Below are 24,000 nucleotides of genomic sequence, written 5' to 3' on the forward strand. Positions count from 1 at the left end.
GTTGCTAGTCCATAAAGGCAGTATCTTCCTAATGTATTACAGAAATAAATATGCTTAATGTAAGGCTTATCAACCCAATATAAACAAATAGAGATGTTGCTGTCACAGCTGAGAGCTAAATATTTACTTCAAGTCTCCTGAAAGAGGAGGTCTCGTAATGAGGTCTCATGATTAAGTCCACAAGAGATCTTTTGCTAGTGATATCCAGATAATTCCTAGTATGTACTGCCTGCTCTTCAAGACTAGACACAGTTACTTCTGAATTTGCCCTACTCTTTCTAAAAAGTCAGATTTATACAGCATTACAAGTAGTTTTGAAATCTCTATGGAACAGCATTCCTTCACCATAGTCAAAACCCCTAAATTTTCCTGCAATGAATAGAAAACTGTTTTTTAACCTTATAGTAGAATGAGGTCTCCAACATACCACTGAAATTGGCTTAGTTACGGTAGTGGTTGCAAGCAATACAGCAATAATCCATAAATTTATTTTATTGTCTTTAAGAAGTACCTTAAGGCATCAATGAACTCTATTACTTTTGTATTTGATAGGTTACAAGCAAAAAATATATTACACTGGACTGTCTTGCTGAATTACACATTATTTCTCACCCACAGAAGCCAGATGAGAGATCAAACAGTAAGAGACAAAACCCTGCGATGACTTTTTTATATATTTAGCTGACAAAACAAACAAAAAATTACTATTGTGGCCTAATTGCAGCTGCTTTAGCTGAAATTCAGAAAATTTGGATTGCTGAACTGCAGGAAGCTGTAAGTTGTAGATACTGCAGAAAGCTTGGTAACTGCTGCTTCACCCAGACACCCAATCTAATTTTAGTTCAGAAAACTATTTCCCAAAAAATGCAATCACATTTTCTTTTTCAAAATATTGAATGCTTTTCAAGTATATCACAAGCATCTCATTATGAAAGGCTGTGTTTCAAACATCCTTAAAGTCTGCAAGCCAGACCATAGCTGTCTCTAAAAAGAAAGCAACTTTCTTTTTACTTTCTCTGAAAAATCAAGACAGAAAAGGACAACTTCAATATATAACCACAGTTCCAGAGTAACCTTCCAGGCCAGAAACACACATCTGTCTTCATAACTGTTAATCTGTATTTTCCAACCATTTTTAATTACCTGAGGAATCAATCTACAGAATTCTGTATGTGAAACATAAAATTCTGGACCATTTTGCACAAATCAGCTATATACCCTTACATAGGGCACTATGTACCCTTAAGGTCTGAGATGTCCCATGAACACTAACCTTGCCCTGCACACACAGGAGTTGTGTTCCCAGAATCTGTTGGAGCATCCTTATTGCTGCTCTCTTTTTTTGTGTCTGCTGACTGCAACCACTGTGGTTACCTTCAAGTTTAGTAAACACACTGGTAACAACTTGTTTCTGCAGGCATCATCACTTGCTCTGCAAGAGAACCAGCAAATCTTAAGGTTCCTTCTGTCCAGCCCTTCTACAAATCTGCTTTCATTACAATCTGGAGAATGGTGGAATTGATAGGATTTGTCCTTATGCTTGGATTCGGAGTGACACAGCTGCTTGGGGGGGAATTTATTTCTGTTTCACAAGTTCTACCTGTCCAATATCTCTAAAGAAAGCAGATGGTCATGAAGGAACAGAAGCACTTGTAGTAGGAAAAGAACCCTTGAACTGACAAACCTTTTGCAGTAATCACCCTTATACAATACTACCCCACAGCAATGATACAAAATAGTCCTAATTCTTCCTACATTTATGTTACAACTATAAATAGACAAGAAGGGTTCTTTGATAATGTTTTGTTTCCAGCCTGTATTGTGTCTGGCAGAAAGCGGTCAACCAGCAACATTAAAAAATGCAGACACAGACCATTTTCTCACAGCTAGTTACCATGTTATAGTACATAGTAAGAGACACTAGAAATTTCAAGACTTGTGGCTTGAAACTGCTGTCTCCTTACTGATCCCATCTGTGTCCTCTTTAGGGAAATTACATATTTCAATAGCTTTTTTGGACTTGGCTTTGTTTTAAACTTCCTAAATTACAAATTATACATTTGTTGCTTGTGGTCTAACCACATTTCCTTTTCTTGCATTTTTTTTCTTCATACCCTAAATTTGATTTTTAACACGTTCTTGTGGTGGTGCATGTCACCTCCCAGACCCTCAGGTCACACTATGAGCTGAGAAATGTTCAGTAAGCCTCAGCCTTGAACAGCACCTGGATTGAACTTTCTTGAGGAATGTTTCCAACTCAAATTGTGGCTAGGATGGACAATTATTACAGCTAAAGCTCACTCTCTTGCAACCCGATAAACAGCAGTCCTAAGTAGGACCCTTTGAGCTCTCCAGGACCACAGTGGGCTGCAACCAGCAACCCCCCTGTCAGAGCCAGTGAGCTCTCAGCTTTGCTGTACTTGGAGGATCACCAGACAACAACAGATCCTGGGCTGACACCCCCACTGCTTGAGGCTCAGCCCTTTGTCCATTGAGAAGATCCAAAATTGTCTGATGGAAGCACTTCACTGAATTCAAGAAATACCTGATATATGCTTTTCCAGGTCTGCATGCATGAGAGCATTAAAATTTTATAGCAAATGCATGTTGCTCTCCTAAAAGACTTAAGTTGGTAAGTTAGGTTTGTGAGTTACTGTTGTGCTGTAGTAAATTCTATATTAATCTTTTGTTAAATTGTTTAACTTAAGCTATCAATTAAGTGCTGTTAAGTGCTGTTAAACCTTTAGGCCTAAACTGTTGGTCAACAGTGGCTCAGTTTGGCTGTGGGTCTGAACCTTGTACCTAAATGGGAGTGTCTTCCTAATTCCTTTTTATCCTTACCTTTTCTTACCCTAGCTCTTTTCTTCCCCCCACTCCCCCTGCAGCCTCCTCATAGATATTTTTTTGTTGATTTTGTGGTTAGATTGAATGAGTTTAAGTTTTAATCTGAGTTTAATCTGTGCACTTTAGCCATCCAGGAAGTAGTAGATTGAACCTTACCAATGAATTTTTCGTCCCTTTCACTTTTATATTAAATCTGCTTTTGCCAATACATATGTCAGTGATTCTATAAGCAACCTTAAAACACTCATTTATGATATTACATGTCTAGCTTCAGCAAAAATGGAAGCCACAGATGTGGAGAAGGAGAAATATAGTTTTATTAAGTGCAAAAGTGAACAAAACCCACAGTATGAATCACTGAAATGACCCATTACCTCCAACCAAATGACCGATTACCTCAAATTAACTATCATATTAATTCACTTATACATGATGAGGCAAATCATTACAACTACAGTCTACAAAAGTAATATTAGCAGTTCCTTTTCTCTATGGACTGGCAAACAAAAATCAGGCATTTCCAAGGTCTGATTAATGTCAATAATTCATAATATAAAAGCAATAAGAACAACATCTGGCATTAGTATGAGTATGTACAACCTTAATTTCCCTTGTTCCCCTTTACCAATGATCCTTAATTTCCCTTGTCCTCCTTCACCACTGCATCATGGGCAGTGAGGATCCTCTATAAAGGGACTGTTCCATGATACCCTTTTGTGCAAAAACGTTTCCACTTTTACAGATGTTGAGTCATTCAATGTAAGTCTGTTTTGCTGGCATTCAAACAACTTGGGAGTTTATGCCATTTAGCTTTCAACAGAGGATATGTGTAATCCTCTGCTATTCTGTAAAATCTCAGGGCAGTCAAATTCAGTGTGGTGTCACAGGTTTAGGGTACATCTTCATGAGGTCTAGCAGGTATATGCAGTCACATTGTCTCTCCAAGCTGAAGTGAGGGGGCATCCACGGCAAATTCAATTTCAATTTATAGTAGCTGATTCTCATAGAAGGTAGGCTTGGTCCAGAGCTATTAACAAACCCTGGGCACCATGCATAGTCACATGTGTAATAAAATATGTCTGACCTTTAATTTGTTAGGTAATACATTGACAACAGTATATTAAAAACTGTGTGGCTGCGGAGAAAGTTTAATAACTCAGTTAAGTATTCGGAGATTTACTAACATTTCTGTAAGATGTTTGGCCAGAATATTGATGTGCCTAGTATGTCTGATGGCATTTCTGTGCTGACAGAGAATGTCCAAACTTATCTGTGACTAGAAAACACGGGAAATACTGGTAGAGAAGAACTGAACATTGTGAAAGTATTGAGATTTGGAAATGTAAAGGCACGCATCTCCAGAGGAGAAATCCTCTTCAGTAAAAGCTTACACCAGAGAATGGTTTCTTGCCTATGAACCACATTTACATAGCTCTTTAGTTGTCTGACAGAAAGGAGACCTCCTAGAGCTGATCTGAAGGTCACTACAGATGTTTGCCTTATTTCTTTGATCCTTTTCCACCTACCTGCTAACCTGGAAATAGTGTTGTCTCCCATTTTGGAAATCTATACTTAGCCTTTTACCTAAACTTCTTCCAGAAACTATGCATGATTAAAGGATATTTGACAATCAATGTTTCATTCCCATGAAACTTGAGACATTGTCATGACACTCAACACTCAATTGTGTTTTCAAGTGCACTGAGAAGGTAATGGAGCTCCTCCACCTCTGTGAATTAAGTATCACTGTAAAAGAGATGCCTTCTCAAAACTAGCAGTAATGGCATGCAAGGCAATGAGAAGAGTGGGCAGAGCCTTGATGGTCTCCTAAAAACCTGACAAAAGATTTTGGAAGTGATTCTTCCTTCACTTTTCCCTACTGATGCTTGGAGGAAATATGGTTCCATTTTATCCAGGATATTTTTATGTCAGATTGATATCTTCTGTCAGGCAGCTAATAGTAAGGGAGGATTAGCATAGTTTTGAATAGCTCTTCTAACACTGTTTAAAAAATATTATTAAGAGAGGAGTTCCAAAGGATTAGGAGTGTATATACACACTGAAGAGCTAATTTTCACCTAAATCCCCTACATGCAGCAGCTGAAGACAGCTCAGGGTATAGCAGAATCATGGAATGGGTCTGTTTGGAAGGCACCACAGTGGGACATCTAGTCTGACCTCCTGCTCAAGCAGGGTCATCCCAGAGCACATTGCACAGAGTTATGTCCAGTCAGTTAATGAATATCTCCATTGAGGGAGGCTCCACAACCTCTCTGCGCAGTTGGTTCCAGTGTGGCATCAGCATACATTAGCAAAATACTGATATTTCTACCCCACCCCTCTCTTCCCCCTGTCAAAATGAGCATTTGTAATCTTTTCAGTGAAATAGGATGTAAACAGTCTTTACCATTCCCTCAAATAATTCCCAGTCGTAGGCCATGTGCAATTCAGTTGTAAATACTGTTAAACTGTCTGAAACTGCCCTATTTCTAACTTCCCTTTTCTCTGTTGGTTTGGGGTTTTTTGTGATTGATGTTGCCCAAAGCCTGCATGCCAAGCTCTTAAAGGCAGGAGCTGTTTAAGTCTACTTGCAATCCTTAGAAAATACTAAAGTACAAAACAAAGTGCATCTAAATAAGAGATTGCAAGTACTGATTTATTTGTTGTAGGGCCTAAAAAGTATATGCAAGTAAAAATAACATCATTCTACATCATTGAAAATCATGAAATAAAAATGTTTTTCATTGTGCTTCATGCCATATGGTAAGTCCTAAGCAGAGTGAAACTTCTGTTTCTTGTGCAGATTGCTGAGGAAACCTTCTCTGGGATAGGATTTATCAGTTGGGGTTAACATCATCCTGGCCACTGCAGTGACCTGCAATCTTATCAGATCACAGAGCTGGCCTCTAAATCAGCTATTTCCCAAAATATTAGTTTATTTAGTTCTATTAGTTAGTAAAACACACAGTTTTCTGCTGCATCTTCTGTCTCCAGAATTGTTATATGGCTGCATTAGGGTCACAGCCCTCAGTCCAGGGTTGAGGAGCTTCTGAGCCTAAGTCAAGATTACTATAGTGCCCTTTGGTCTTTGTCTTGATAGGTTTTGCTGGCATCAGGTACCGAAGGTTCTTCCAAAATCTGGAATTCACGGGAAGAGATTTATCTTTTTTCCATTTCACCACCCTTTTTGATGGTAAAAGTGACAGTGATTCTGGCAAGAAATTGTAGTCACTTATAGGCATATATTCAATTAATATGATCTTAGTTTTTCTTTCAACTAGGGCTTTATGCAGTCCACTCTCAAGTTCATATATGGCTCTGTCAGAAATGTAGTTCTGGCTCAGTATAATGATTAATCTTCTGCTTTTATCAATGAATGAATGGATGTCATCAATGAGTGCTGCAAATTAAAGATAAATTTATTGTTATATTAAATTGAAAGGATAGGGACCAAATCAAATTATCTTTTAAATATGTACCAAAAATGTAAATATTTTTATGTTATAAAGTGACAGTGTGTAAGCATCCTGTCCTTATGAAGAGATTAATATGTATTAAAGATTAGGAGTCTCCAAAAATTAACTCAGGTATGATCAAAGATTGTTCTCTGGAGCAGACATAAACCTACTTATAATCTCCATAGTCACATGTACAGAAGGCAACAGCAAAATTAACTTTCCCCCAACAAGACATCTCTTTGCTCTTTCCTGATACCTTTGGAATGATTCCACAGAAAGGCACAAACAGCAACTTCTCTCCAAGTATTTTGTAACCCTGGGTTACACCTTCCTTTATGACACCAAACACCCAAATCTATTTCCGGTAATCCAGGCTGAGAAGACCAGCATGTGATGACAAAAGGAGTTCCAGCTGTGTTCTAGATTTATGGCTTTTGGTATGAAAAGTGATGAAAGAAAGTGAATGGTGATACCCTTTAAATACCAAATTGAATTTTCATTAACAGTTTCCAGTGCTTGTTTTAACACCATGGGACAAAGTCTACATAAACCAGAGATCTAGAGAACAGGACTTGTACAGAAAGGCAAAGCAAACTGCAGAACTAACCTAATGAAGAGAAAGCTGCAGGTAAAAGGAGGCTGACAAGTGTATTACAACACCAAAGGCTCCCATACAAAAAAGGAAATATTCTATTTTACATGTTCACAATGGATCAGATCAGAGAAAAGAAAATAAGCTAAAACTATTGAAAGAATCAGACTGCACACTTCAGTAAACAATTTTCTAATACTTAAAGATTGAGAATAGGTAAGCAGAAAGGGTTTGAAGAGCTGTGGTTCCTCCCAGGATAGAAAAATTTGTCAGGAATGGATATAAAGAGACAAGATCCTGCTTAATGAAGGAGACTAACTGATCCTATTGTTCTGTGGTTTGAACAATGAAGTTCTATTTCTCAGCTAGATCTTTGGACTAAAGGGAAACTCATAGTACCTTTTATCCAAGCAAAAGGCAGATGCCAGATACATCCACAGGCCAAACAAAATTCCATTTCTTATTTCTATTATGTTATGGCACTCATTTCATTCAGAAAATGGTTTCAACCATCATGCAGAAGATACAGCAAACATAGAAGTTACCTAAGAATAACTAGTACTACAGTCATCAGCTGCTCTGTGCAATAAATGTGAGGTCATTCATTGACCCTCAGCAAAAGCAGAGCAAAAGCACTGTTACTGGGAAATATGTGATATCTTGATATCTTCTGTGTCCTCACCTTAACCTTCTTGATGCTTGCTCTTTGATCTTTTCATCTTGATTCTTTGTAATTAGTGATTTATGCGTGCACGTGTAAGTTTACATGAATTCATAAATATAACTATAAAACATGTAAAATGTTTGCAACCAAACTTTGCATACACACAGTCCAGATTAAATGAAAAATGTAACCTTTCAATGCACAACACATGACAGAATTCCTTCTAATTATAGACTTCTACTTTTGTGTGAAAATGATGAGCCTATTTAATGACAAGAATATTCAATACACTTACCTCCTCCAGGGAATACATCCCTCTCAAATATACATAACTTGTACCCAAAGTTTTCTTCTAATATCATGGGCAATACCTTCAAAGCAAATTCTCTCTCTTCTTCAGTAGGAGAAACACAGTCTTTCAAGTAAGACACAAATGCATCATATTCTTTTCCATCTGAAAATAAATCAACAATTTCTTGTTGTCAGCCAATAGAAATCCAGTATGCGATTCATCATTCTGGTTTTCAAACTTAGTGTCTTGATGGCACAACGTCTAGAAACCCCTGATCTTTCTCCTGAAGACTCTGAAGAGTCTTCAAACACTCTTCATCAGATTAAAAAAATGTCCTGAATAAATTTAAGGTTGATACAAAAGATTCTGATTGCATTTGGATAATACTTGAAAATATTTCCTTTCTACATTAAGGTGCTTTTTAAATAAAATCTGATTAATTTAACCAATTAATGTCACATCTGTGAAAATCAAGATATGGAGGGAAGCAATAAAGGTGTCTGTAAACTGAAAAAAATTGTTATTTAAGTAATGTTGCAGATTTCAACATTTATGGTACACTGTGTCGAAGTGGAATGGGTACGGGCAAAAGAGATAACAAACCAGTTAATTATTTTTGTTATGAGAGTATGCCATGTCTGGTCTTGGTTGGAGCACTAATTTACAGACAGAAAATCAAAGAGCAATCCAGAGGCCAGGTCACCCACACTGCCACAGAGCAACTATCAAGACTGATACTCCAGCTTCTTAAACTGCACTTCTTTGCTTCCCTTTCTGAATACTTTACTGCATGTAGTTCATAAGAGAGAGCACAAAGTAAACACCATGAAACCCTACACCTTCAAGAGCTCTAGGAATAGGAAATCCATTGCCTAGTATCCAACAGGCAGCTCCTCCAGGGCAGCATAGCCCAGGTTCTCAGAGATCCCCCCTGAGTGATTGTAAGCCACTCTGGTAGCTGATATCAACAAGTAAATAATAACACTGGTAGGCATAAATGACATCCACCCATTACCAAAAAATCTCCAGCCATTGCAGTTTATTCAAGTTATATTCAAGCTGATTTAGAGGCCAAGAAAGGCCAAGAAAATCAGACCCATATATACAGCAAGTTTTGTCACCACAATTTTCAGAAAAATTATTCCTAAAATTGAGTAATTGTCAGGTTTGCTGTGAAGGCCACAGAGCTGCTGCCTGGTAAGACAATGGTAATGTGCACTGCTGCTCTCCTTAAGTGCATGTAGTGACAAACCTATAAACATGCAATGGCCTCTACAGTCAAAGAAACATTTTAAGCTTCACCTCACTGAAGGGCATCAGTGAGGTGAAAATGAATTTGTGTCAGTCTGCCCATCTGAAAACTCCAGTGTTCACCCTCTCCATGGGTAGACAAATGGAAACCTCTCCACCCCTATCAACTTTTGTGAGGAAGAATATGGCAGAGCAGAGCTCATCTGAACACCATCCAACCACATCCCTTCTACTGCCTGTTCCCAAGGCACCGTGTTTATCTGCTCTCATTGCCACACATATACAACAAACACACGTTAGCACCTGACCATCAGGTTGTCTTTTATATATATTTTTTTTGCTTCTCACACTACTCCTTTATGATATTTTTTTATCTTCCTCAAAGCTGATTTATTCATAGATAGAACCTGTCAAAAAATATGTTTTATCAGTATGCTTATTTCAATGTCAGCATGAGCAAAGTCATACCTCCAGTAGTATCGTCTCTCCTGCAAATATTTCTGTAAAATAGAACTAAGTCGACCCTAAACATCACAAACACAAACACCACAGCCACGGCAACAAATGGAAATAGCAGAGCAAGGACCATTCCAGTGGTAAATACATGCACTGGCAAGTCTTGAATCTTCCCTGTAAAAGAGAAACACAGCCTTAACAAAGAGTATTATATAACAAGATTACTGTATCAAATACTGATGACACCTAAAAATCACCTCAAAAAAATCACAATGTTGATGGGAATCCTTTCCTGCTAATGCTTCAAGCACATATGCATGCCACACTAAGACAGAGAGAAACTAGAAAACATGTTTTACTGCAAAAATCTTGGGCACGATCACATACAGTTCATTTGTGTGTGTGCAGGGTCTGTGAGATCAAGACTGACATTTCAGATCCTCATAGATGTATAGCATTCCAAAATGATGGTCACTCACTTTGGTGAAGTTTCCTTCCTTAATGTCCTATTTAATATCTTTGGCCAAGATACTTTTGCTTTTTTTGCTCTAGTCTCTTTCAGACCTTTCTTCATTACTATTATTATCATTATTATCACTTTTAAGAGTTTTGAGAGTTTTAGCTCCAAATACAAATTTTTAACACTTAAATCTTTGTGAAGTTTTTACAAAGGCATTCTCGAGACATGCTCATTGTAGTCTGTATTTCTTTTGCTTTGCACTGCTCCTGTCCCTGTCTGAGAGCAGGAAGAATCATCCAGGGTTGTTAGGTCCAGCACTAGGTGTGTGAGGGCCTTCATAAACAGACAGTGTTTGGAGCAGTGTTTCAAAATGCCCTCAGGATTGAGAAGGCTAATTATCAAACTAGTTTTAGATTATGCCATACCTTTCTTCAGTTTTACTATTTTTATCTGTGTGCTTTCATCAGCTTGCAACATGCAGGTGAAATTATGATGCATGTCCTCATCTCTTACTTTTTTAATCCGTAGTAGCCTTGTGATATAGAACTTCTTTCCCAACCTGCAACAAGGAATGGTGTTAGCAACACTATCTGTACAGAAACCTACAACCACCTGAGAGGCAGATTCTGAGGAAAAGTTTCTAGAGAAAACCCTCACACTGCGGTTTTTACTGAATTTGCAGTTCCACAAAGTGTAGGACATTTTCACATATAAATTACAACATTTTCAGGAAACCTACTGTAGTGTTTTGAGTTCTTCTTCACATATTGAAGGTTCATTCTCAGGGATACCTGTGCATTGTTCTGGAAACGTTTGGTTAATTAACCAGTAGAGGCTGGCATCTTCTCGCATATAATAACCCAAGGAACCTGTGCAATTGAGTATCTCTTCTTTACCTGGGAAAAAAAAAAAAACAAACAAACAAAAACAAAAAACAAAAAAAATATGGGAAGATTTTGTGAGAAGTAGTATTCATGTACACAGCGAGCACAGTAAAGTGTCAGCTTTCCAGGAAACATATCCTATAAGCTGTGCTCCTTTCTAAATTTTGTAGCCCCTGCTCAATGTTTTATAGGTGTTACACCTGCACTGGTGGTGGCCTCAGCAGTCATGCACTGCTGCAGAGTGACAGTCATCCATTGCTTTCTTTGAGATAAATCATCAAAGCCAGATGGGTTTAAATAGACCTGAGAATTTCAGGCTTTTGAGACCTAAAGGGAATGTGACTTGATGATCTTTAAGTCCCTCGTACTTGAGATATTCCATGGTTCTCTAAACCAGACTGTGCGCTGCAGGCTGAGAACAGAAGAGGAAAATCTATCACCAGTGCTTCAGGGCCAGGTAAAAGTAAGTAACTGGTAAGGGGAATTACAGCCAACTAATTGTAATAGGGAAACTATATATGATTACTCAACAAAACCAAAGCCCCTGTTGAACCTGCACAGAAGCAGTTCTTATCTCAGTATCACAACTGGAAATTCCTGAATACATGAACAAGTCATTTATTCAGTCAGCTACTTGTCTCATTTCAAAGCACTGAGTGTAACTGACAGGAACCACCTCATAAAGTTCCAGTAGTTTTAAGAAGTTGCAAAACTAAGAGTGGAAAAAATAAGGGCAGAAGACTGCAGCTCTGGAGTGTGAGATTTTTTTAATACTGTCAAGGGAAGCTTGACCTGAAGCTAGCTGCAACCACAGTTTCTAGGCCATCGCAACATCGTTTCTAGGGAACACATCCAGAATGCTCTTTATTAAGTCAGGACAAATGCATGTTATTTCTTCTTCAGACCATCATGCACAAATACTTTCCAGTAAGCAAGGCCTACCCAGCAATTCTCCAAGAGCACACAAATCTTCTCAAGACTTATCAGATACTTCTATAACCTTCAAAGCAAGAGCCAGCTGAAAAACTGGCCATCATAGATTCAGACCTTAGAAATCCAAATTACAGTTGCACAGACCTAACCCAGTATCACTGGCTTGCAATTCTAGCATTTCCACCATACACAACAGCTATTTGGAGACAAATATAATAGTACACCATCCTCAGCAATGATAGGTTTTAAAGATCATAGACCTGGCTCATCCTAAATTCTCTTCACTCTCCACCATGCCATCTGTCTCATCACTCAGCAGGTAGTTCAATGACCTTATCAAATGACCTTATCAAGGGGTGGAAGACATAGATCATAAGCATTTGATGCCAAACCCTGCTAACTTCTAAGGGCTGGGACAAGCACAGCAACGAGGAAGAAATGTGCAGGAAGGGCATTCTTGGGAGGCTGGAAGGCATGAGGCATCATAGCACTGGGGTACTACCCGTGAGAAAAGGATTTACCAAGCAGTATTGGTAGGAAGGGAGGAAGGAAAATTAGCATCTGAGGTCCTAGATGAGTAAATGAGATACAGGTATGAGCCACAGAGGAAGTAAGATTTGAAGGGAAGGATCAGGTAGAGAGGAGAGGAGAGGAGAGGAGAGGAGAGGAGAGGAGAGGAGAGGAGAGGAGAGGAGAGGAGAGGAGAGGAGAGGAGAGGAGAGGAGAGGAGAGGAGAGGAGAGGAGAGGAGAGGAGAGGAGAGGAGAGGAGAGGAGAGGAGAGGAGAGGAGAGGAGAGGAGAGGAGAGGAGAGGAGAGGAGAGGAGAGGAGAGGAGAGGAGAGGAGAGGAGAGGAGAGGAGAGGAGAGGAGAGGAGAGGAGAGGAGAGGAGAGGAGAGGAGAGGAGAGGAGAGGAGAGGAGAGGAGAGGAGAGGAGAGGAGAGGAGAGGAGAGGAGAGGAGAGGAGAGGAGAGGGACTGATAAATTTCTGTTTTAAAAAATTAATTACAGCCTCAGTCACAAAATCCTGGATCTTGTCCAAGGCTGTGTGAAGCCTGCAGATCATTTTATCTAACGTACTCCTATCTAGAGGCACAGGTACGATCTCTTGACAATACAGATGTACACGCACACATTTCCAGGACTGCCACACCTCACACTCCTCATTTCCCTGAAGAATAACATTCTCAACCACAAGAGGTATCAGTGGGATTGCTCATTACTGCTGTGCACTGAGTAAACCATACATCTTTTGCACATTGCTTCATGGGGTTTGCTATCTACAAAAGAAAGCCATGGAGAGATGTTCTATCACCACCACCACCTTCTCTTGCAAGCTGTAGCAGCAACCTCAGCTTCTGCCTCTGTGAAAGGGTACATTTAGTGTACTTGTGTATCAATCATGGAATACACCAGGCAAAACATTACCAGATGTGAGGTTAGATCACATACAGGATGATGCACAGACAATTAGTTTGAGTACACTTATCCAGACCATCAACCACAAAGAAATCAGAACAAAAGTATGTAGGTAGAGTAGCTACCTCAAAGATTTTTGTATTAATTTCATACCTATTTCTGTTTCAAATTTTTCATGAGTTCCAAGTATCTCCAAAGTAAAAGCCTCCGGTGCATCTAAAATAGAAGTCTTGTTATTGAAGTGGTACCTCACATTCTTCCACAGTAAAAGTTACATAATTGTTCTATATATAAAATTAATTGCAAACATTCCATTTAATTCACAGAACAATATCTGGGTTCTGGTGTTTCTGAGTAGCTTAAAACCCAGTATGTCTTGCTGAATTTTTTTTCACATACATATGTATATACAGAGTACAATTTGCAATGGTTGGAAAGGCTCTTGTGCAAAATTCTTAGTACGTTTGTATGACTTACTTAGAGCAGCTAGTCTGAAAAAAAAAAAAAAACCTGCAGGGAAAACATACTAAATACATTTTCCATAACTGGTAATATTTTATCCTAACTTCTACTTTTTTACTTCTCAAATTATTCTGAAGTAGTTCAGATTACCAGACTTTTCCCCCCAGTATAAATTTATTAAATGAGAACTGCAATTTAAAATCTCCTTAGTAAAGTGAACCAAAAAGTATGCTTCAAAATTTTAGAAAGCTTTCTTACCTTCTTCTACTACAAGTTTAATTGTATTTGTGCTGTGATATATTGTTCCTTCATGACTGATTAAAATTTTACAGGTATATATCCCAGAGTTCTGTACTGTTAAGGCTCTAAAATTTAGTTCCTTCTCTGTTTCATGTTCATAATTCTTACAGTCCTGCATCAATAAAACCAGAAAATACTAGTCTGTATTCATGCAATTTATGCAATTCATGCAAACATGAATTCAAAACATTAAAGAAATTAAGATTTTATTTTTTTTAACAGTGTCACCATCACCTTTTCATTATCCCAATGACATGTGTCTGACCCAAAAAAGGTGCAGGCCCAATTTTCATTCATGGTCACTTAAATGCAACATTTGAACATTTAACCCATTAGAAGTTGGAACACTGCAACTGAGGAAAACACAACAGCCTGTGGCTCTATCCATCAATGGTCCCATCCTCCCAGGCCCCGAAAGACAAGAGAACAGGGCTGTAGCTCATTCTTTCCAGGCTACTCCAGATATCTGTACTAAATCAGTCAAAATCTCTTCCTGAATCTGATTGATCTTGGAGTGACCAGGGTCTGTTACTCCAATCAGGAGACCTGAGAGGGATAAGAAGCATACCCCAAAGAGATGATTTGCCAAAAATGAACAGAACTGGATCTGTTACGCACTTAAAAACTGTTCAGAGACAGCAAAATTGAAAAGTTTGCAATTACTTTGCAAGTACATGCCAACTGTAAAATAAAAATTTTGGCATCTCATTTAGCATCGGTACAATATCTGTATCAGCAAAGTAGCAGCTGGCTAAACCAGCTGCTGCTAAAATCAGCAGACATGCACATCAGATCTTTTATCCTCCCAAACTACTAGTTTAATAACTTCTGAAACAGGTATTTTTTAACAAATTGAAAAGCAGAAAAAGTTTTGTTTTGTGTCTCTATCTAAAGATTTTCCCCCTAATCCCATGAGAAATTAAAGCTTTACAATGTTTCTAGATGCTTCTAAAAATTTGTTTACAATTAATATTTTCTGCAATCAGATGTTTTGTTTCTACAACCAATGATTTGAGGGATACTGTTTCAGTAATTACCTTATACCATGTTATGCTGTCATTTTCATAGACAGACAAATCGCTGCATTTCAGTGAATGACCAGTTCCAGCACTTTTAATTTCTGTAGTTAAATGATTTTCATTGAAACAGCTGCTTTTATTTCTTTCAAGTACATTCAGTGTCCACTTTTGAATTGTGACATTTTGTTTTCCATTGCTAAGAAAAAAAAAATATAGCAAAATCAGTTTTAGGAGCTTTCTAAAATGATGCAGCTTGGTGAGTTACAAAACAAAAATAAATTCTCAAATACATCTGTTAGGTAAAAAGTACATCTACAGTAACCCAATTACTTTTATTTCCCTTTATCACTTTCCCACTCCCAAATAAGTGTTATTTCCTTTAACCAAACAGGTTACCTAAACTAAATGCACTATCACAAAACATTTGACAATACAATTATATCTATATAACATGACAATATATTCCACATTGACCTGAACAAGGATGCAACAATCTGTGACATCATCCATATTACATGACAGCATCAAAGAATTTTGGACCTTGAATCAGCTGAAGATTTTGCAGGTTTAATTTCCTACATGTTGCTAAGCTTAAAAGCCATGACAGAAAAATATATTTGTAAAATTAGAAATAAGATAGATCATTGTTATTTAGGTATCTACTAGGTTCTATCCATATATTCCTTGAAAGAATCAGATCATAGCTGTAATTTCAGTATTTGATATATCCAAATACATGACTACCAAGGGAAAGGAACCTGAAGAACTTTTATTTGGCAAAGTTAGAGCTTAAGAGAAAGCCATATGCCGCTGTCAGTTAGTGGGTGAGATTCTGTCACTTAATGGGTGAGATTTTGCAATTAGTGCATAGAGCTCTCATTTGTTTTCTGAACAAGCAGAGCCTGACAAAGGAAAAACAGCAATCACAGAGAACTTCCCTCTAATGTCAGTCATGTCTTCATAAATATGTTTGAATCTTTCTGCCTCCAAGAAAAGAAAAAGAAATTTCTTCCAGAACTGCAACTAGTCAATAATTATTTCAATGAGAAAGTCCATGAGTACAAAGGACTTGAAATGGAGAAACATCCATGGTGAGTCCATCAGCTTCAACACCACTCTTGACACGTCTTTTGAGTTTACAAGATTCAAAAGAGCTATTAGGGCATCATTTTTATATTGAATTTAACCAAGTATTGGGTTGTTTCTTTTCTGCTTTTTAAGTTCCCCAAACAAATGTATTTATGTATTCTCCTTGCCCTCTTTGCATTGTAGCCCTTTTTCAAGCTACATAGGTTCTCTACTCACTTGAGATGTTCACTACTCCTAATTGTAATTGACTCTTTAAACCAAACCATAGTGGTTTTGGTAAATCAGCTAACCATGCTGTCACTAACAGGAAAAGCCTTACAAAACTTTTCCAGCGAAGAGCTCACATGGGTATTCAGGTGGATGGAGCTCTTCTCACCTATTCTTCAACATCTTATTTACACATTTAAATCAGAGCTACTAATCACACTCAGCAGTGGCACCACAGTCAGAAATCACCCTGTTACAGTGCAGTTTATATGACCTATTTTACATGTTTTTGTTTAGGACAAGATCACCTGTGACCCAGAAAGGCCTCTCCCTCCCTGACAGTAAAGATACCCAAGATGTTTATGTCTACAGCTACCTAGGTGTAGACATAAACATTAATTCCAATTAATTCCACTGAGTCCATGTGTTTCTTTAGACAATACTCTACTAATCTGAATACTGTCAGAGAATTAATTACAGATCTAGCCATGAAATGCAAATAATTTTACTCTCTAGATCCAGCAGATGAAAGAAAAAGGTCCATAAAGCCACATTACTCCACAGAGCACTGTTACTCCACAGAGGCTTTCTTCTGTGATCTTATCTGGGGAAACCACTCAAAGTGGATCAAGATATTCTACCCGATGAGCCAAAATCTGGCAAGAGAATGTCCCTGGAAGGTATTACAACCAAACCAGTGCAAACAAAGATTAATTTTTTCATACATAGTTTCTAGTTTGGTTCATACATAGTTTTCTAGCATGGTTTTCAACACACACACACAAAAAAACATTTAGTTGCATTTTTTAAACTGCTAGTGTCGGAATTGTTATATGTTTTTATCCTGGTCTTCACTTGTTGCGAGTCCTCAGTGATATTTTGTCAGGAACAAAACTGTTTCTGGTTAAACAGCTTTTCAATCTCCACCCCAACAAACCCACCAAGAAGGAACAACAAAATCTAGCTTGACTCAGAAGAGGATACAGGGAAGTGAAAGCCCTTACAGAACATAAACCAAGCTTACTGGATACATAGCAAATTACAAGTAATCTCTTAGCTTTTTACTACAACAAGCCAGTGTTATTTTGATACTTCAATCTTCTGTAGGAACCGTCACTCTGCTTTGCAAATTGCAGAATTAACTCTACATGTATGTTCCCAAGGCTTTCAGTTCCTCTAAACATATTGAAAAATGGAGCAATATTTGGATTTTAAAATTTATAATGCGTTTATCATGGTTCTCTGTAGCTTTTTGTTTTTTTCAGGAACCTCTAAGTTCTCTCAGTTTCAAAGTTACCAAAATAGAGCAACCTGATGACCTGCTTTTTTGTATTCTGTTTTTCTCTTTGACAACCACAGGATACAGGCTATAAAAAAAACCCATAGAAATTACAAATATTTCCAAAGACCTGTGACACAGTTTTTGCTGCTTACCACACTTACTCTTAGTACAATTTTTATTTTCAAGAATGTTGCTGAAGATGGACACATTCAGGCCTATAGGTGATGTCCATTGATTCCTGAGTTTGTATCCCAAGTCTAGTGTACTAACAAACACACATGAGCAGGTCAACACACAGATATGCACACTTCAGCTATCTATGTATGTCTCAGCAGGACATATCTGGTTTAACTGTAAAACTTCTGATTCCTCTTTAAGCAAAAAGTGGTTAAAACATCATAACAAATTGTTACATTACTTTTGCCTCTTGCTTCTTGCATGTTGTCACTTGTAACACATCAGAAAAAAAAATCCTTCATTTAATTAGTTTGCAAAATCTGTCAACATGTTGTCTGCTTTTCTTGAAAATCTGCACTATATGTAATTGTCACATTGTTCCCTGAACCTACCTAAACAGTTATAAGTATTCTGAAAATTATTTCCCATGTAGCTTACAAACAACTAACTCTAAATTAAATAGTTGAAAATTAAAAATATAAATAAAAATATACTTAGCATCTCTTCTTTCGCAAGTAAAACTTTTAACCTACTATAAATACTCTGAAATTAAAGTAATTCCACTCAGTCATTCTTATTAAATCTTAAACAAGTTCAGTAGCCCACAACAGCCCACAATTTTTCGCTACAGAAACTTCTAAAAGTCCTCTGTCTCTGCAGAAAACAGTTTTTGCAATAATTTTCTGTATTTACTGAAATGTAACTCATTTAATATGCCTGCCAATAGTGAGAACCATCATATAAACTAAGCCCAAGATCCCATTAAAATCCCGTGTAAAACATCCCCTTTTGCCGATTGTTCCAGCAGTGAGACCTGTGAAGAATTCCCACAGGAGGATTGCCAGATTCTGGCATCATTCTGATCCTAACAGAAAGAAATTTAAAAATTTTTTTTAAAAAAAAGTGTTTCAGAGTAAGAAATTTTTTCTGCAAAAATACTTTCTTTCAAAACTGATTTTTAAAATGTAGCAGGTAACATAGTTCTAGAAGACAAGATAATAAAGGAGAAAATCAAAACTCTCAATTCCAAATGAATGTTTTGATGTAATCAAAACTTTTTTTCTGAGTTTCTCTCTAAAGCAAATGAGAAAATCAATAAATTTCATAATGGATTCTGACATTTTTGTGATTTCCAACAATTACTCATTTTAACAAACTTCATTCTGATAGTTTTACTTCAATTCTTTTCTTGTCATCTCCTTCTTCTGTACTTAAGGCTCTTTCCTTCGGTTTTGAGGTCTACGCTTTTTCATAGTAATTTTGTAGAATTCTTGTGTTTTGCTGTGGATTTACTGTCATTACCCAAGTCTTAAAGTAATCAGGAAACCACAATGACCGTAAATTGAGGCTGCGGTTATCACAGCTCTCTTCTCTTTGGCCCTTTAACGACTATTTAGGGCTCATTACGGCAGTCTCCTTCAGAAGCCTGGCAATTCAGGTATGACCTTCACCTACCTTTCCCCACCCATGCCAAAATTACTTAGTCTGCATTTTATGACACTAATTAGGTGGCATTTGAGTGAGTTTTTAGATTTAATAGCTTTTTTGTGAAGTGACCATAAAGAAAACTGATCAACACAACAAAATGGCACAACAAACTAAACAAACTACCACATTCATCATCCCCAAAGAAAACCTTGAATTTAACATAGATGAATAAAATTTTCTCAATATTTACCCTACAATTAAAAATACTTTACATTTCGTATACCATGAGTCAGTATTTTTAAAATAATATCAGTAAGGAGATAACATGGAAGAATTAAAAAAAAAAAAAAGTTTTCAGCTTCCAAGTTGACTTGGAAGTTAACAATTGAAGTCTACCTTAGAACAGTAAAATATCAAACTTGAGTCCACAATATTTCTGGAAAAATGTGGAGAGCATTTTTCAGTATCCACAGTCACATTCCCTTTATAAACCTGGCCAGAACCTTAAAAATATTACTTGGAGAACAGCACAAATCATTACATTCAAGGTCATCTGCTTCAAATTAATCATTGCTTCAACTGTAAATGATGAATTATGGGTTTAGTGCAAGTTAGTCATAAGAACTCCATGCAGCAAACCTTGGATTGAGTCCCTTTCAAGGTGTTCCAATGAAGAATGCCACCAAATAATGGAGGCCCATCCTTATTTCTCCTTTTTACCCATGGTGTTCTACAGCAGTAAGAAATCAAATCCAATAATTTCATTTGTTCTTTGAATGGCTCCATGCAGGCAAAGGTTTGCACAGAAAGCAGAGTTCAGCTATGTTATGTTTAATCTTTACTATACTCTTAGGTGACCTGGCAAGCCTCATAGCATGAGATTCACTCAATACAGCAAGAAAGAACAAGTCTGGGGAAGAAGACAAGCAAATGCTTCCTTTTTCTTGTCAGTGAACAGAAGGGTTGCCTGACACTCATTTTTCTTAGGTAATTAATCACAAGCCAGCAAAAATGCTACCTGCCTTATCAAAAGGTTTACAGAACATTTAAAAGGCTGAAACTCCTTATAGATATTTGTAAATATCACAGGTCTGCTTTGATAACTATTGTGAAATGAAGTGGGAAATGACTCTGCAGTTAATGCAATTCCCTAAGCCCCTTTTATATGGATGTCACTAGCTATAGAAAACAAGACAAAGAAATTATCTTCATCGTAGACACATGAACAGGCAAGACATTTACCCACTGTGTTGTGTACCCACCTATGAATGACAGAGTAATTCCCAGAGTCACTGAGTTCAGCGGGCCAAAACTCCAGAAGGTTCATTTGTGAAACAATTCTGCGTGTTTGCTTTATCACTTGCTGTTTTCCAGCACTTTCTTTGTACCAGTTTATTGTATATGCTGCTTCCTGAAAATGTTCTTGCCTTGACTCAACGTAACAAAGGAAAAAATATTCCCCTTCTAGAACATCAATGGAGGTACGAATGGGACACAGCTTCCCTTCAGAGAAAGGGGAAAAAAGATATATTAGGAAGCCATTATTTTATTATTTCAGAAAATTGCATTAGCCTGACTTTAAAGTGATTTGCTGTGCTAATGGCATGTTATAAAAATAAAACTTTTTTCAGCAAAATTGTACGGCAGCATTTGTGTATTTATTCCTGCAATGTTTACTACAAAAACAGCCTTTTCCAAGCCTTTATTCTATCTTACCAAAGCAACACCAGACGAAAAAGGGGACCAAAAATAGAAGGACATTTCCCTATCTATGTGATTCTTTCACATGAGTTCCACAGTGTCAGAATCACATTGGCTCAAAGGGCAGAATCTGGCCTCCCTCTACAGTAAAGCAGCTGTCACAAATGGAATAGGAAAGGAGAAATTCTTCACATATGGTTTGACTTAACAAATATGTTTGAGATAAAAGCACAGCTCCTATAAATTAACATATGTATTTCCTTATCTTCTTAATTAAAACCGGATCATTATGTAGATATATTTCTGAAAAACTTCAGATATCTTTGGAAAACTGCCTTGGAATGGGATTATGTGTGTAAAATTTAGTCTTCAAGTCTGCTTTTCCAAAAAGGTTTCCAAAATTTACTTTTGCATACAGAAACTATTAAAAGTATGGAAAAAGAGCCATGATAGAGGATTAAGAGTCAAAAATGAAATCAGCCTTCATTCTCTCTTTCTCCTGAGGTTCTCAGAGATTATTGTTGCTTAGCAACTATTGTGACCACACTTCTGAATGGCACAAAAAGAAGCAGACTCTTTCTCTTGTTTACCACATCTCTTCATATGGTCATGGCCACATACAACATCATCAGGTTTCTCCAGGTAGCATCCTTGCTTTTTCATTTCATTATTTTGGTGTTTAGGACCAAATTTCCCAAGTCTGGAGCTGGGCTGTAATTGCTAAACCTTTAAGTTTTTGTTCTTGGCTGCAAAAAACAAAACTTGTCCTACTCCAAGCAACTGTCAAGAAGCTGGCACATATTTTGAATGTTCTATTATTGAATTGAAGACTTTTACTTACCAGTGGCAGATTCCATGATCAACATCACAAAAAAAATCCTCAGAGTCATTTTCTTGAGTTATTTCTCACTTCTTCTCCAAAAAAAAAATGCAATTGAATTGCTCTTGCTTGTTCTGAAAGCCTACAAAAAAAAATTTCACAGTTCACCACAAGTCCAGTGAAACAGGTTCCTTTGAGCATGTGAGCAGTGTAACTACTCACTGTTAGGTTTAGGGTTAGGGTTACACTGTCTGCTGCTGAAGTGGGCTTTACAAATGGGAAGCTAGATAGTTTTATCATAACAGCTATTTTTATACATCAGGTAATGTATCTAGATTTTTCTTTGCAATTTCATTTCAAAGTCAGAATGCACTGCAGGATTTGCTTGTTCAATTTTCTTATTTAATGGATGTGTTTTGCAGTATTACAAGAGCACTCAAATCCTGAGCCAGCAGATACCTACCACTGGACAGGACAGTGCTTTTTTTCTCCACAAAGAGAATAAACTTTGCAAGACTGGACCTTGTAGAAACAGCCAGTGGAAACTTCCCTTGCCTTCAGTGAGAACAGCACAATGTTGTAGATTGGATATGCTGATGGTTAACTTTGAGCCTGTTGGAAAGCAATGGGACATGTAATTTCTTTCACAATTTGATCTTTAGGGGCAATAAGCTCCAGCTGAGAGTGCTAACATTTCCACTGATGGGGAGGACAAGAAGCAGCCTATATTCAGTTGCTTCATGCATAGTCAACAAAAGCAAGTGGAAAACACCACTAAGACTGGCTTGGAGCATATTCTGAGGTTCCTCAGAACAGCAGGTTAACTGACAACCAAAGAGAGAGCCACTCCTGAGACTCAGCCTCTGTTTTGCTTACAAAACAGATGAGATACACAATCAGTTCAGTTCAACCCCTAAATCCAAAACAGATATCCTTGCTTAGTGTGACCCAAATATGGATGGACAGATGAGACAAATACACGAGATGTATTTCAGACATCTGAGAGAGCTGCCAAAAAAAAGTCTCATTAGCAATCCATTTCTTTTTTATTAGGTACACTTGATGCAATTTGAGAAAACACAGACTTTAAGAGACTGCCCTAAGATTTAGTCAGAAAGTTCCTGTAATGTGAAGAGTCTGGAGGCAGGCGGCTACTGCATTTCCAGCTGTATTGCAGGACACCAAACTGGGTAGATGCCCTCCCTCTCTTACCTTTCTCCTCTGTTCTTTACAAGTGTGCCATCGTTCCCTAAAGCACTGCAAGGAGATGAAGGAAGTATTTCACATCCCTTTTTAAGATGGTCTGGTAGGCAGATCCAGATTTAGAAAGCTAAAATAATCTGGATGGTGAATACTGCAACACCCAATTTCAGTTCCTTATTACACATGAAGATTCATACTCCTACACTTCATAAGAAGGGCCTTTCTCTTTAATTTCTTGAATTTTACTTTCCTTTTCTTTCCTATCACATTCAGAAGAAATACAGCTGTTAGAGACTACAAGACTATGGCCCACTACATAAAGATAAAATCATTTAACACCAGATTTTAAATTCAAAATCCAATTCTTTTTTGGTATATCACATCAGCACAAAGCAGAAGGTTGGTTGAATGAACAAAATATAATGGAAGCAACTTAGTAATGACCACGTTTGAGATTCATGACTTCTAAAAATCAGCAAACAAGACCTCAATGTTACTCTCTCATTGCTGTTGAACCTGATCAATTTGACTGAGATTGTTTTACTGTAGGCTAAAAAATTTGAGCCATACAGTTTGAGTACTCTTCAATGAAAGGGAGGGAGCAAAAAAGGTGAAAAAAAAAAGTGCTTTTAGTGAAAGTCAGCTAATCCAGAGAGAATCTTTGAGAAACATAATAAGATTTTAATTTTCAGAAAAAATTGAGACCTTTTAAAGTAAAAGCTAAGATTGTCTACCTAATAAAGGAGTACAGAAATACTAATGGGCAAAATTCTAAGGCAATAGAGGGAAATGACAGTTTCAATGAAAATTGATTAAATTACAAGTTGTCTATAAGGCTTAAAGTGACAACAGCTTTATGCATTTTTTTATGTTTTATACATGTTTAATTGATGGAGTTTTAATAATAAAATATGGTTCTTAAAAATGCTTGTGCCACTGTGAAACCAACAAGAACTTCAAACAAATCAAAAGTTTAAATTCTGATTACCAATGTCTCATGAATTAGAAAAACATGCATCATTAAAATTATTCCCGACTTTTCAAGAATGACCAGAAGATTT

At 37.3% G+C, this 24,000-nt stretch overlaps 1 protein-coding gene across 2 annotated transcripts in view; it reads right to left on the reverse strand.

Moving 5' to 3' along the window:
* Positions 1-24,000, reverse strand: part of LOC135293626 (interleukin-18 receptor 1-like) — a 46,041-nt gene that overhangs the window by 21,286 nt on the left and 755 nt on the right. Inside the window, exons 2-12 of one of the 2 annotated variants that reach the window (XM_064408031.1) lie at positions 22,200-22,348; positions 21,758-21,878; positions 20,478-20,718; positions 15,051-15,228; positions 13,972-14,125; positions 13,405-13,467; positions 10,757-10,913; positions 10,443-10,576; positions 9,570-9,731; positions 7,854-8,012; positions 3,037-6,244 (exon numbers count right to left, since the gene is read on the reverse strand). In XM_064408031.1, coding sequence (XP_064264101.1) covers positions 5,844-6,244; positions 7,854-8,012; positions 9,570-9,731; positions 10,443-10,576; positions 10,757-10,913; positions 13,405-13,467; positions 13,972-14,125; positions 15,051-15,228; positions 20,478-20,718; positions 21,758-21,806 — 1,698 coding nt within the window. In that variant the 5' untranslated portion in view covers positions 21,807-21,878; positions 22,200-22,348 and the 3' untranslated portion in view covers positions 3,037-5,843. Of the gene's footprint in view, positions 1-3,036; positions 6,245-7,853; positions 8,013-9,569; positions 9,732-10,442; positions 10,577-10,756; positions 10,914-13,404; positions 13,468-13,971; positions 14,126-15,050; positions 15,229-20,477; positions 20,719-21,757; positions 21,879-22,199; positions 22,349-24,000 lie in introns of those variants that run through there. The other variant, XM_064408030.1, reaches the window with a different exon arrangement.

The sequence above is a fragment of the Passer domesticus genome, chromosome 2 (assembly GCF_036417665.1).
Source record: "Passer domesticus isolate bPasDom1 chromosome 2, bPasDom1.hap1, whole genome shotgun sequence".
NCBI classification, from domain to species: Eukaryota; Metazoa; Chordata; class Aves; order Passeriformes; family Passeridae; genus Passer; species Passer domesticus.